Below are 12,738 nucleotides of genomic sequence, written 5' to 3' on the forward strand. Positions count from 1 at the left end.
GCGGCAGCCGCTGCAAAGTGCATCATGTACCTCTGGTTGCTGGCGGGGACGGGGTGGGGAGGGAAGGGGACAAGCTTTCCCAGGCGGGTGGGAGGGTGCGCTTGCCAAAATGTCCCCACCCAAAGGAACGTGCACTGGCTGTGTCTAACTCCCCACGGGTGCGAGCTGACGTGGGCTTTTGCTAGCACACCCGCCCTCTCCCCCCTTTGGAAATTTGGCCCTCGGAGTCTAATACATCATTGTTCTGCTTATAAATGTACTAAGTGTTGAGAATGTTTTGGTTTTTTCCTTAATTATAATTGTAATTGGCTTTTCCCCTTCTCTCTTGTTTATTTTTTTTCCCAACGCTGTCTTGCTTTGCACTGTGATTGCATGCTGCGCCCCGATGTGTCCTTCATGACGATGTCACATGGCTTGTTGCTGTGATTCCTGCCACGCCCCCAAATCCACCACATGTTGCCATGGTTACATTAAAAAAAAAAAAAAATATATATATATATATACGCTCCACCCTCCCGTATGTCGCTTCCATGGTTCCCTTCCGAAAGTGCCCATGATGCACGGTGCTACGCCCACCACTGTGTCTGCAGCAACAACTCCTGCCACCAGCGTCCCCTTCGCTGCAACAGCTACCGCCAATCAGGTTTGGCCCTTTCAATGGCTTTCTTTCACGTGTTCAGATCTCGAGGACCGGGCGAGGGCCAGATCCTGCGCGGGGCCGAGCGCCTTCCCAACCCGCTCGGCTCGGCGCAGGCTCGGGTGCGCAGAGGCAGCGTGTGCGTGCGTGTGTGTGTGTCGGGGATCGGTGAGGGGGCACCGGCCAGTCCTGCCGTGTGCGGGATGGGCGGCGAGCCCGGCCGGAGCGTAGGGATGGGCGATTGGCAGGGGTGCAGGCGCTTCTCCAAAAACAACACCCTCCCCTGGATTCTGAAAAACTGGGCTGTAAAACTCCTGACCATGCTGTCGTACAAGACCTGCAGCACTTCTGCTTTCAGTCTCAAGCAGAAATACCACCTTGAGTGTCCTTCCCCGTGGTATTTTGGCATGTCCTCTCCTGGCTGGAAAGTGGAAGTGAAAACACAAAGTGGTCTCCCGCCACCACAAGATTGGATTCTAAAAACAACCAAAAAGACCCCAAACCAACCAAAACCCTGAAAATCAGGGGTGAGGCCTTGAAGTCTGAAGCTTATTTACACCAGTAATGTCACCCATCCCTACAGAAATGACTCTGGATGTGCAGTACGTGCCATTGTAGCACTGCCATAAGTGTACAGGATTTCATGCATGTCTGCCGAGCCATAATTCTCTCCAAAACTTTCTTCTGAAGATACTGAGTTGTGATGGCTGCTTCTGCACCAGTCCTGAACTGTATATGCACAACCTGTCCTAGTGATGCTTCCTGATAATTTGGTGTGCCACAACTTCTCCCAGTTAGACCAGGGACATTTCAAACAGGTTCACACACACAGAGTAGTAATTTTAGAGGTTTTTTTTTATCATGCTCTCAGGTTTAGAGCTATTGCTAAGAAAACAGGGTGTCACTTTGTTCGGTAGGAGACTGTTAGCCATGCCGAATGTCAGTAATATCTCAGGGGGTATCCTCTAGTCTTTTGCTAGTCCGGGGTCACGAGGCTTTCAGTAGAAGTTTTGCCTGCATAAGTCCTAGGCAGTGTTTTACTGCTCGCAGTAGGGATTGCTAGTCTTTTTTTCTGTGCTTTGTTGTTATTTTCAGGTAGAGCAGGTCTTACTCATACTGGTATTGGTCATGAGAAGAAAGCAGAAACTCCTGTGCAGCGTTGTTCTGTGGCTGTATGAGTCCTGTTTCAGCCAGATAGCTTCAGGGCATTTCTGTCTTACTTGTAGTCTGCGGAGTTAAAATCCCAGTACATCCACCACGTACTCCACGAGGCATCAGTAGTGATGCAGCTACGTGTACTTGATGTGTAGCAAAACAAAGACATCTTGGAAGTGGATCCTGTTTTATTAGACACTGATGTACTTACTAACCTGATACTGAAGACAGAATGAGCAGCCCAATCTCAAGACAATGTTTTAATGTGTTGTGTTCTTTGTTTTTTTTGCTGTAGATATCCCAGTTATCAGTAGATGAACTGAGTAGCAGCATGTTTGTTTCACAGATGTAGAAGTTCCCAGTAGAACAGTAAGTTCCTTTTCGGTATTTCTCTTTACGGTGGATTGCTTTGTACAAGGGCACTGCATCCCCCAAGAGGGGGCTGGCTCGGGCAGAGGGGCCGAGCCTGCGGGATGCCAGTGCCTTCACGCTTTGCCAACTCAACAGAAATTCAGCAGCCGCAGCGCAGATATGGACCAGCCCTATGGTTTATAACAAGCAATGTTTTGTTGTGTCAAATACCTGTTTTACGGTGTTTGCAGCCTCCCTTCTTGCATCCCCCTGAGTCTTGACAGCTGTGTTTACAGGTTACTCTTGCTCTGCACGGCTCCCAGCTGCCTGCAGATGCCTCAGGGATTTGCACTATTGATGGCAAAGACTGCTCTGGTGATGAGTCAGCTGAAAAGGTGTAGCTTCTCTTTCGCTGTTAGTGGCATATTTCCTTTCCTGGGGTAAGCAGGATTGGGTCATCATCAGCTGCTGTGCATCTGCAAGGCTGGCTTGGTCCGAGCAGAGATCTGCTATTCAGCTGCAGTGGGGACCTGGCTCATGGTGGGTTTCTTCAGAGGTCCTTGTATATATTTAAGACCAGGATGAACGCCACAGGCAGCATATACTTCACCCTACCTGCAGATCCTGGGCTTGCCTAAGCTGCCAGGTTTCTCTGAGTGGGAATGATGGAGGAGTTTGTCCTTTTCTTTGACGTACAGATTTTACAGCTGTAGCAGCAGTGTCATTTTTCCATTGCTTTTCTTTGTGAGCGTTACCTGGTGTTCATGAGAGAAAATCCCTTGAGGGTTTCAGTTCATCACCGTATTTTTTTTCACCCCAAGAGGGTAGAGAGCAGTTCATCCAATTCAACAAGAGGTCACCATATTTTCCCAATGCAGGCTGTTTAGTATACACAGATATGCAACCCATTTCTTCCTTAGGTCCCGTATTACAGGCGAGTACTTAAATGTTGGAAATTAATTTGGCAAGCAATTCTCTAGTGATGTCTTTAGCAATTGTCAGAAGTTACTCATCTCTGCTGACCTCAGTAAAGTACCGTATGTATATGTATGTATAAATGACCCGCTAACTGTGTGGCCATGGACCCCTGTTCGTGTAGGGGTGAACACCAAGCTGTCCCCTTTAGTGAAAGTGTTCTGTGTTACACAGTGTACTGCTCTCCCAAACGACAGACAGACAGACGTGACACGTGACATGTTAACCCATTTCCATAACACATGCAAAACAGCCTGTTCCACCTGATAAGGAGATAATTTACATTGGAAGAGCATTATTCACTTAACACTGTCGATCGTTAGTGATTTCAGACTAGGTGATGAACTTCCATGGGATATATTTCTTTATTAAGTAGGGAGCGCGGCACAGTCTGCTAGACAAAGCATCGGCAGTGCTGTTAAGGACCATGAAAAAACTTGGCTTGAAAATAGTAGGGTCAACATATTGAATTTGATGGGATTTCTTGGGGATCAGGCTTAGGTCAGTAGCGAACAAGGAGCCTGTTCTTCACGAGGGCAGTGTGAGCATGTGCATGAGCCAGCACTCTGCCAGAAGCACTTGCCCTCTTAACACCTCGCAGCGGCAGGACATAAACCACCTTCGGAGGCTGGTAGTAAAGGGCTATGCCCCACAGCATGCCCAGTGCTCACAGACCCACCAGTGACCATTTTCATGCAGCAGCATGCATGTTTTGATCCCATTCCTGGGTTGTTACCCACAGTGTCTGTGCATAAACTAAAGGCGAGCAAACCTCTTGAGGACACATCGTTTCATGCTGCCACCCAAGCATGTGAAATTGTGCATGTGCTCAAGTGTTTTGCCAGACAAGGACCTTGGTTGGCACTCTGCAGTGCTGAGGGGCAATTCCCAAAGCTGGCTGGAGTGGGAGTTGGGTAATTGAAACGCTTGCTGCTCTGGCAGGTGTTTTTCCTTTCCTCCATGGTTGATGAGGTCCGGGTAGCCAGGCTGTCTAGCCTAGCTCTGCAGGAGACGAGTGTTGTCCTTGTCCTTCAGGGGAGGATTTTCACGATAACATCCCAAGAGAAGCATTTTTTTCCCAGAATAGGGTTCCCTGAGCACAGCGTTTCTGTGTCTGTGTTTTGTCTCTGGGCCCAATTTGCCTTTTGTTTGTGGCTCTGTAGGATCGGATTTTAATGTGACTATCTGTGGTGCTCTCCGAAGGAAAGAGGAGCTAACAGGGGTCAGGGATTCCTTTGGCCCTCTCCTTAGTCACTCTCTACCTGCCATCCTGTCCAAAAATAAGACCATTATTCGCCCACTTCCCTCTTTCACTAATGGTCGTGTCAGTGTGTGTGAAACACACTGGAAACTGAAAGCCCTAAGTGCAGATTAAAGAGAATGCAAAGTGTGTTATTAGCAATTTCACCCTAGGTCAGAAAATTAAGGGAATAAAGTGTTTTCTCTCTGCAACTTACTAGTGGCAACCTCTTGGGCAACACAATGAGGATGTAAATGTATCTTATTAGAATGACTTTTATTAAACTATAGATGTATCTCTTTCTAACTTCTCACTGTTTCTTTGTTGTTTTTTTTTTTCCTCTGCAGCAGACCATGTTGAAATTCTGAACAGTAAAATTATGGAGCACCAGGACTTCTTGGTGGGAAGCTGCGCATGGCCTTTCTGTATATACCCCCTCTTCCCTCTATCATTCTCTACCACCTCTACAGTAAGCCTGTTGCAGCCTACATGTTAACCAAAAACTGATCAATGGGAATGTCAAAAAAAAAAAAAAAAGCACTATAGAAACAATTAACAAACAGCGCTCTGTTATATGAGATATACAAGTAGAAAATTATAATAGACTTTTATAACACATTACTTTAACACACTTAATCATTTTATGACTACCATCCTGATAAGTGCATCTGCACAGCGGACTGTTGGTTTACTGTATACTATCGATGGATAAATGTTCGTCTTGTTTTTAAAGTGTTATCTTACTGTTTTGTTTACATCATAGTCTATTGATTTGTTTTAAAGTGTACATCATTATCAAGTATACTCAATACCATTTTTTCATTATTGTTATGTCTTAAGTTTTCATATACTGTAGGTTTTATGGGTTTTTGTTTGTTTTTTACTAAAAATGTTATTGTGGGAAACAGGAATTATGTGCTTGAAGAACACGACACAGGAATGTTCTGCCCTTTGCGGGATTTTGCTGTTAACGTCAGCTAAAGTTGCTTGTGTTAAATGCTTCTGTTATCATTTAAAATTTGCCTTCAGATAGTCTCCAAATTTTTAGTACAAGTGATATGAAAGGACAGCTGTCATTTTAATCCAGTTCAGGGTATTTCTTTCAACACAATTAGCTAATTCTGGAAACTTTTGGGGAAAAAAAAAAACCCAAAAAGCCCAGGCTCAGTACGGGGACAGGAACGATTTGCTCAGACAGTTGTAAGCATCAAGGGACTTCTGCAGCTCTGTTGTCCATTGAAGTGCATTCTCAGCTGCAAATGGCGCACAATCTCTCTTGCTGTTCTCATGGTGCAGTCAAAACAGGAAAAGAAAGGGTGGTGAAGTGAGAGTGAGACAGCTTCAGCTGGGCAAAGACCCTCACTGCATTGGAGAGGAGCGAATGCCAACCATTAGCTGGAGTGGGCCCATAGCCATGACTTAGCCCAAGCTGGGCAATACCGTGCCCAGGGGCTTGTCTCCACTAAGCATGCTGAAACATTTTGGCCTGAAATCTTACGTGATTCTTCTTGAAATTTTGTCAGCGTGCACCAATTATTTAATCACCATTTTCCATAACTGTGTTATTTTTTTACCCCGTGATCTCTGGCCCTTTAAAGCAAACACAGCCGTAACAACGCAGGAGAAAGCTCAGCATAAGCTTTCCACCACAGATGAACATTCATCTTACCAGAGCACCTGTAGGTCAGTGGATTTATTTTGGCACCTTCTACTTGATCAAGAGCAATGTTTGCCGTACAACAAGGGCTAGTTCTCAATACCTCCTTTTCATACGCACGAATAAAACAATTTCCAGCCCATGCACCCTGGACAGCCCAGCCTGTCGTTATGCTGCGTTGCTGAACAATCTGGCTGCAGAATGCGTTTTGGTTGAGGATACAGCAAATTCATCCCTGTCATAGCTCTACAGTATCATTGGCATTATGGAAGAGATGGATTTGCTGCTGTAAATCCACAAACTCCATACAAAGAGGAAGAGTCATTACTGAAATCAAGCAAGAAGCCAGCTCCCAGCGCCCAGAGGACTGGCCGCTCTGAGCTCACAGTGGTCCTGTAGGGTGCCAAATTCTGACAACCAGGTTTTCTTTTCTTTTCCAAGTTCCTTGGCCTTGATTAGAGACTTTTCTTGCCCCCTCTCCCACCAGTGTGAGCATAGATAGTTTGCTAGATGCGTGTCTCCAGGGACCACAAGTGATGGAGGGACATCTAGGGCACAGCCGGTGCATCCCAGAGCAGGCTCTGACCGCCTGCCCGTGGAGACTCATTCACAGCAAGAATGTTTGAAGAGCCCAGCTGAAAAAGGCCTTGAGCCAGAAGGAATCTCTCCATTCATTTCGGCAGGCTTTGAACCAAACCCTGAGAGAGGGGAAAAAACATCCCCACCCTCCCAAGACCCTCCTTTATGAACCCCGTGTTTTGACAGTCGCTTGTGTCCAGAGACGCTCCCCCGCCGTCGGCGTTCACAAGCAGCAGCGTTGCCTGAAATCAGTGACTCTCATTTATATTGGCGACCGCATACCTGTTCTTTTCACCACTGAGTTTCTGTTTCCCAAAACCATAACATTGTTAGTGGAAAAAGTGGATTTGAGTACTTCCTGTTTGAAATTATTTGTGTATCAAAAATGGGTTTTGCACAACCTGTGCCAGTGCCTCAACAAAGAACAGAGCTGATCTTCTTAAGCCAGAAAGGATGCATTCAAGCTTGTATGGCTTTATGAGTTCAAGGAGGTTGGAATTTTTTCAGTGCTAAATGGATTTTTGTATATCTTGACACTTTGATGTAACCTCCTGTTTTATTTATCGACTTAAACGTCTGGCATAGATGTGCATAGAATGTAAACGTAGAATACAGCTGTTTTCATGTCACTTAAAGCACTGAAAAAAAAAAGCGTTTAAGGATTATTTTTATTAAAGAGGTCCAATGAGGGATGTTCAGGGTAGTTATATTAGGTGCCACAACAGTTTTTATATTGCTGGCAAATTTAGAGTTAATTTGTAAATGAGTTTAAGGAAAGAAAGCTTGAAGCACTAAACTTCACCAAATTCAAAACAATCTCGGCAAAAATGCCATTTTGAGGTAGCACTATTTAAACTAGTTGTGCAATGACTTGCTCTAATTTTCTTTGTTCAAGAAAGAAAAGAAAAAAACAGTCGCCAGACTATAAATTTCCTAAATAGACTATTACAAAGTCACCGAGCTAGTTAGTGACTCTAAACAAATGTCATAAAAGCATGAATATCATCCTTTATTTGACAAGAGATGTATGTAAGTTTGTTTAAATCAATATAATTTTAGTGACATTTTTATAAGCTTCCCACTTTCCATGAACCTATATTTTTTATTTATCCAAAGTTATTTCTCTTTGTCCATTTCTCTCAGCCTTATGCAAACAATATGCAAGAAATGCTGAAACTTGGATAAAACGGGTCATGCAGAAGGAAAATGAAAGCTGAGATTGATCATTTTCACGAAAAAAGGTTGTTAGTAGTTTCAATAAAAAGTACTACTACTAAACTGTAACATAAGCAGACAATAAAAGAGGGATTTAAAATAAAATGGATTCATAAAACTATTAAGATTATTTTTGTTAAATACAGTGTTTTTAGTAATTTGGAACATGATTTCACAATCAGCCGTGTTTTTTAGTTGGAAATTTCTAGCTGATGATTTTTGACTGTGTATTTTTGCATCGCGATGTTCTAGAAACTGTTACCTCCCTGGCCAGCCTGCGCCGGCCCCCTTCCCAAACCCCCCGAAGCGCTTTTCCTCTCCGCCCTCCATCCTTGCCGTCTTGCACCACCCTCGGAGCGTTCCCGAACGGCGGCACCGCCGGGCTGGCCGGCAGCCGCAGCCACGCCGGCGCTCCGGGTTCCCGCGGTGGGGTGCTCCTGGCGCGCCGGTGGCGGCGGACGTCGCGCCGGAGCTGGGCCGCTACCATCGAGGCGGCGATGGAGGTGGCGCGTGTCCCGTGGGCGCAGCTGGCCGGAGGAGGAGACGCGTGCGCCGGGCGAGACGTCTGCTCCCCCACCTCGCGGGCCGCTGGCTGGCACGGTAGAGTAGCTCTAGGACACGCGGGTACACAATGATTGAGAAACTGGAGTCCTTGTTTTGTTTATCCCTTGTACATTTCACAGACATGAAAATTGAAAAAGGTGAAATTTATGAGGAAAATCTAATTTCCCATTCCTGTTGAATGGATTTAGTTTGATATTGACCTGATTTTACCATGTGCCTGTTGAAGGCCTTAGAGTATATACTGTATGTTAAAGACTGTAATAACTTTAAAAAAAAAAAAAAAATAGTTGATAGCCTAATCCAAATGTAAATAGAGCTACCACACATTGTTACTAGGCTACAACGCATTAATTCATGTCATATATTTTCATTTCTCTACCATTAGTTTTTAAGGTTTTCATTATTGCTTTTTTGATATCTTTAGTAACTAATGAATTTAATTTTGAAGGAGAGTTAGAGAAAGTTTAAAATTTTTAATACATGTATTCAGCCCATTTAGTTATATTCTAAACCAACACTGAAGCATGGTAAGGTATAGAATACAGTCCATAACTAGTTTGTATAGTTTACAGTTTAAGAACAAAATTAACTTTGTATGTAACTCCTACAATGATAGATTCATTGTTAACTAATTATATTAAGTTGTTGTTGCTATGGCAACAAAACTACAACATGGCTACCTTTGTATACATTATTTGTGAAATTTTCACATGTAAATTAAAAGTGATGTGTAACAGTATGAGCTTGTTAAAGGTACAGTTCGATACTGTCAGATAAAGATATGATTGAATATTTTTAAAATCCCAAAGTCCCATGTGAACGCTGAATTTGTGTCTTTAAGGTCACTTTTTCAGTCAAGAAGTTTACAACACATGGATTTAGAGTCAGGTTTTATAGCTTGTAGAAATTGTTGTGTGGCAAGGGTTATTCCACAGTATTTTCACTTCGAAAACACAACAGCCTGTATTTACGACGTAGTGACCGGTCTTGCTTTCGTTTCACGTTCATTCACACGGTGGGAATTCAGAATTAATCCATTTCAGTACTGTAGCTCTGCCTGCAATTTTGTTTTCTCCAGAAGTTGAGTACTCACGCGATTACGTTACGATCAGGGCTAAATAATTAAGCATATAACTATTTTAATACTAATTTATATTAGCAAAAACTGTACATAAGAAAAAAAATATTGTGGAATGACCCCGTAACAGTGTTGAAGATACAAATATGCTGCAGTTAAACTGATTCAGTTAGTGTACGAATGTGTGAGACACACCTTTTTTGCACTTATGTACATAGTCCACGAAAGAAATCCTTGGAACTTATTTTGAATATAAAAAGTCTGTAATAATACAGGAAAAGTTTGTAAAAGAGATAGGTATTACTAAGGCTTTGAAAAGGAGGAGTTTTTTGCTATAAAACTTATCTGAAAGCATGATGTTGCTTTGCTGTTGTAAAAGCTTTGTAGTTTGCCATAGCTTATTATACAGCAGACTGATAACAGGTCAGCTCCAACCTGCAGCACAGAGAAATGGGAAACAGTGCTTAATTAAATAGTAAGGTCACTAGCAAAGATTTGAATTACTTTTTTGCTTTTTTAATCGGCCTACATTTTTAAACATACCCCCTAGGTTGCGTTTCTGATAGGCTGTGTTCTCGTTGAATCCTGTTGGGACTGATAGGTCTGTGGTGGCGTACACACATTTTTCCTACCACCTAATCCTATTTCTAGCTGGAAGCGTTTGTCTGGTGGAGGTGACTGTCATTGCAGTGAGTGTTTTAAATCCCAGAGGGAAATCAAAATGTCACAGCTTGCTGAGTTTTAAATTTTATTTTTTTTTAAACCGTTTTGGGGCAAAGTAACAAAATGGAAGGGACTGCTGAGCTGTGGATGGATGGGGGTGGTTTCAGGTTGTCTTGGGCTGTTTCCTCCGCTGTACAACAGCCGCGGCGTTCGTTTGAGAGCGCCACGTGGCCGCGTGGCTGTCCTGGGGCTCCTGCTAGGGGTTAACAGGCCCCGTAGAGTGGCCACCGAAGGAGGGCGCAGCCGTGGCCCCCGGCCCGCCGAGCAGCCTCTTGGCTCCCTTCGCACTGCGGTGGTGGTGCTGCCAGGCCCCCGCACGCCGCGGAGATTTTGGAGACACTGAAGCGCCTGTGTTGACCCATTTATTTCTGATTAAAACAAGTATTCTTTTTGCGAAAGTCAAGCCCCAGATTTGCTTCAGAAAGGTCGCTTGTTTTGCCGTGAGGCTGGTCCTGGCTCAAGTGATGAGTCGAGCACCCCAGAGCAGAACCGGTGGGTGGTGGCACCCGATGCCGCCTCCCGTTCCTGCCCGTTCCAGGGTTGGGGGCTGTGGCGTCACTGCCAAGCACGAGATCTGCTCTTCGGCCGCCACCGCTGGCGTCTCGGAGGTTTCCCACTCCTCGCGACGGCAGCGATGCCCAGCGGCCCGCGTTGCACCACGGGGTGTGTTCAAGCAGGTGGCTTGCTGAATCAGAGCCGCAGCGTCGTGCCGTCCCGGGGCCTTCGAAACGGGGAAAAAATCAGGTGCTGCCTCTTTACATGGGTGTTGTAACCACCTAGATTTTAATACAAAATAACCAGCTAACCCTAGCCACCGTGCTATTAAGGCTTCCCTTTGCCGTAATCAATTTTGGTAATCAAGCTTCTTCTCATTTCTAGGATTATGAGAGAAAAATATTTTGCACTATGTGAAATGAATCGTAGCTGGTCAAACTTCTTTTCCTTGGGGTACGAGCATGATCGTGACAACACTGCTGAAATCTTTGCTAGTGATCTTTACTGACATCCTCTATCATCAAAAATAACTCCGTATGCCTCTCAAATGAGATATTTAAACATGCAAAAATAACACAACTACTAAATAAAACGAAGTTATTTTTCCAAACACACAACAGAGAGAATTACCTGACACCGAATTACAAGGTTCCAGTTCTTTATTACTGTACACAGATGCTATTTGATAGTGGTGGAAGCCAAATGATTTTGTTGCCATGGCTTTTGTATCCTAGCAGATGAGGGGATGATAAGACCATTCTTAGATTGGATTATGGGATTTTTTTTTCTTTCCAGTTAGCTTTGTTTTAATTATATATTTTTTTTTTTAAATCATTAAAACAAACTGAGACTCCCCACACTCTATTGTATCACCTGACAACAGATCACTATTTTTTTTTTTATAAATAGAGACTTGTATTTTAGGCAATCACTAAAATCAAAGAGAGAATGTTCTCCTAAATTGTAAATCTTTAATTTAAATATATAAAAACATTTATACTGTACTGTGTAAAGTAGATCTTTGAAGCACATTCTTTTCATAGGCATTTCTGGCAAAACAAAGTAAGGGAAACATTAGATAACAATTTAATGGTATAGTTTAGAAAATACATACAAACGATTACGGTTAGCCCTGTGGAATTCTAAGAAATTAAAGTATCATTGGATCCAGACAGGCGTAGGCTAATGTAGTATTTCAGTTCCATAACACGATAGTTCATTCCCTCAACTGCTACCAACAGGGTGTACGCTTTGAATTTATTTTTCTTTTTGCCACGTTATATTGCTGTAGTGCTTGTACGTGCTTTAGAAATGTGCATAATGCTACTCATTTTAGTATGTTACTTCTATATTGTTATTGTTTATTTTTTGATCTTTTAATAAAGTGTATAAAATTCTTGGTTATGTTTTTTTATGGATCCATATCTACACATTAATAGGAGTTTACTTTAAAAACTTTTCAAGTTCCAGTTTATTAGTCCCAAACTTTAAGGGTTCTGATGTAAAAATAGTAACTAATGAATTTGATTCAATGTTATATCTAAAGTGTAGAACAACAGAATAAATTTCTTTCCAGAAAATACCTTCAGTATTTTGAATTCTGTAGCCAGTGCCTCCTTTTTACTGGATGCATTCGGCCTATCATATTAGAGTTACTAACACAAGAAAGACATTTGTATTTTAGAAAAATAAAAAGTAAAACTTTCCAGATGCTGCCTTTTGGTTTCTCTTGTGCCTTAGACCTTCTGAGACACACGTGATGTGCTATGCTTGGTTTGTATTTTTCCATGCTTCCTTTCTGACCCTATCTGTGATGTGATTAGAGAGGAGATCAGAGCTGTGCATTTGAAGATAACCATGAAGAATAAATTGACTATCATTCAAAGGCCTGCAGCTTTTGTAGCACAGTGATGTGTGTATTAATTTTTCTCTTTCAGCATTTGTGTCAGATATCGTTTTGAACGTCCCAGTGCAATAATACAACAGTATGCTCCCTCTGGCCTGGATTCCCCAGCTCTCCTCCAGGTGCCCAGCTCACCCCCGGGCTGCTTTGCCAGGCTGACGCCTCC

The 12,738-nt window shown here is 43.2% G+C and overlaps 1 protein-coding gene across 17 annotated transcripts in view; it reads left to right on the forward strand.

Moving 5' to 3' along the window:
* The window catches only part of MBNL3 (muscleblind like splicing regulator 3), a 93,108-nt gene extending 85,169 nt beyond the window's left edge, over positions 1-7,939 (forward strand). For 12 of the 17 annotated variants that reach the window (XM_075106814.1, XM_075106818.1, XM_075106825.1 and 9 more), the window contains 3 exons: positions 549-643; positions 2,088-2,161; positions 4,706-7,939. In XM_075106814.1, the coding sequence (XP_074962915.1) occupies positions 549-643; positions 2,088-2,144 (152 nt within the window). In that variant the 3' untranslated portion in view covers positions 2,145-2,161; positions 4,706-7,939. The remainder of the gene's footprint in view (positions 1-548; positions 644-2,087; positions 2,162-4,705) is intronic. The other 5 variants (XR_012662715.1, XR_012662716.1, XR_012662718.1 and 2 more) reach the window with 1 other exon arrangement.
* The last annotated feature ends 4,799 nt before the right edge of the window (positions 7,940-12,738 follow it).

This window comes from Phalacrocorax aristotelis, chromosome 11, assembly GCF_949628215.1.
Source record: "Phalacrocorax aristotelis chromosome 11, bGulAri2.1, whole genome shotgun sequence".
NCBI classification, from domain to species: domain Eukaryota; kingdom Metazoa; phylum Chordata; class Aves; order Suliformes; family Phalacrocoracidae; genus Phalacrocorax; species Phalacrocorax aristotelis.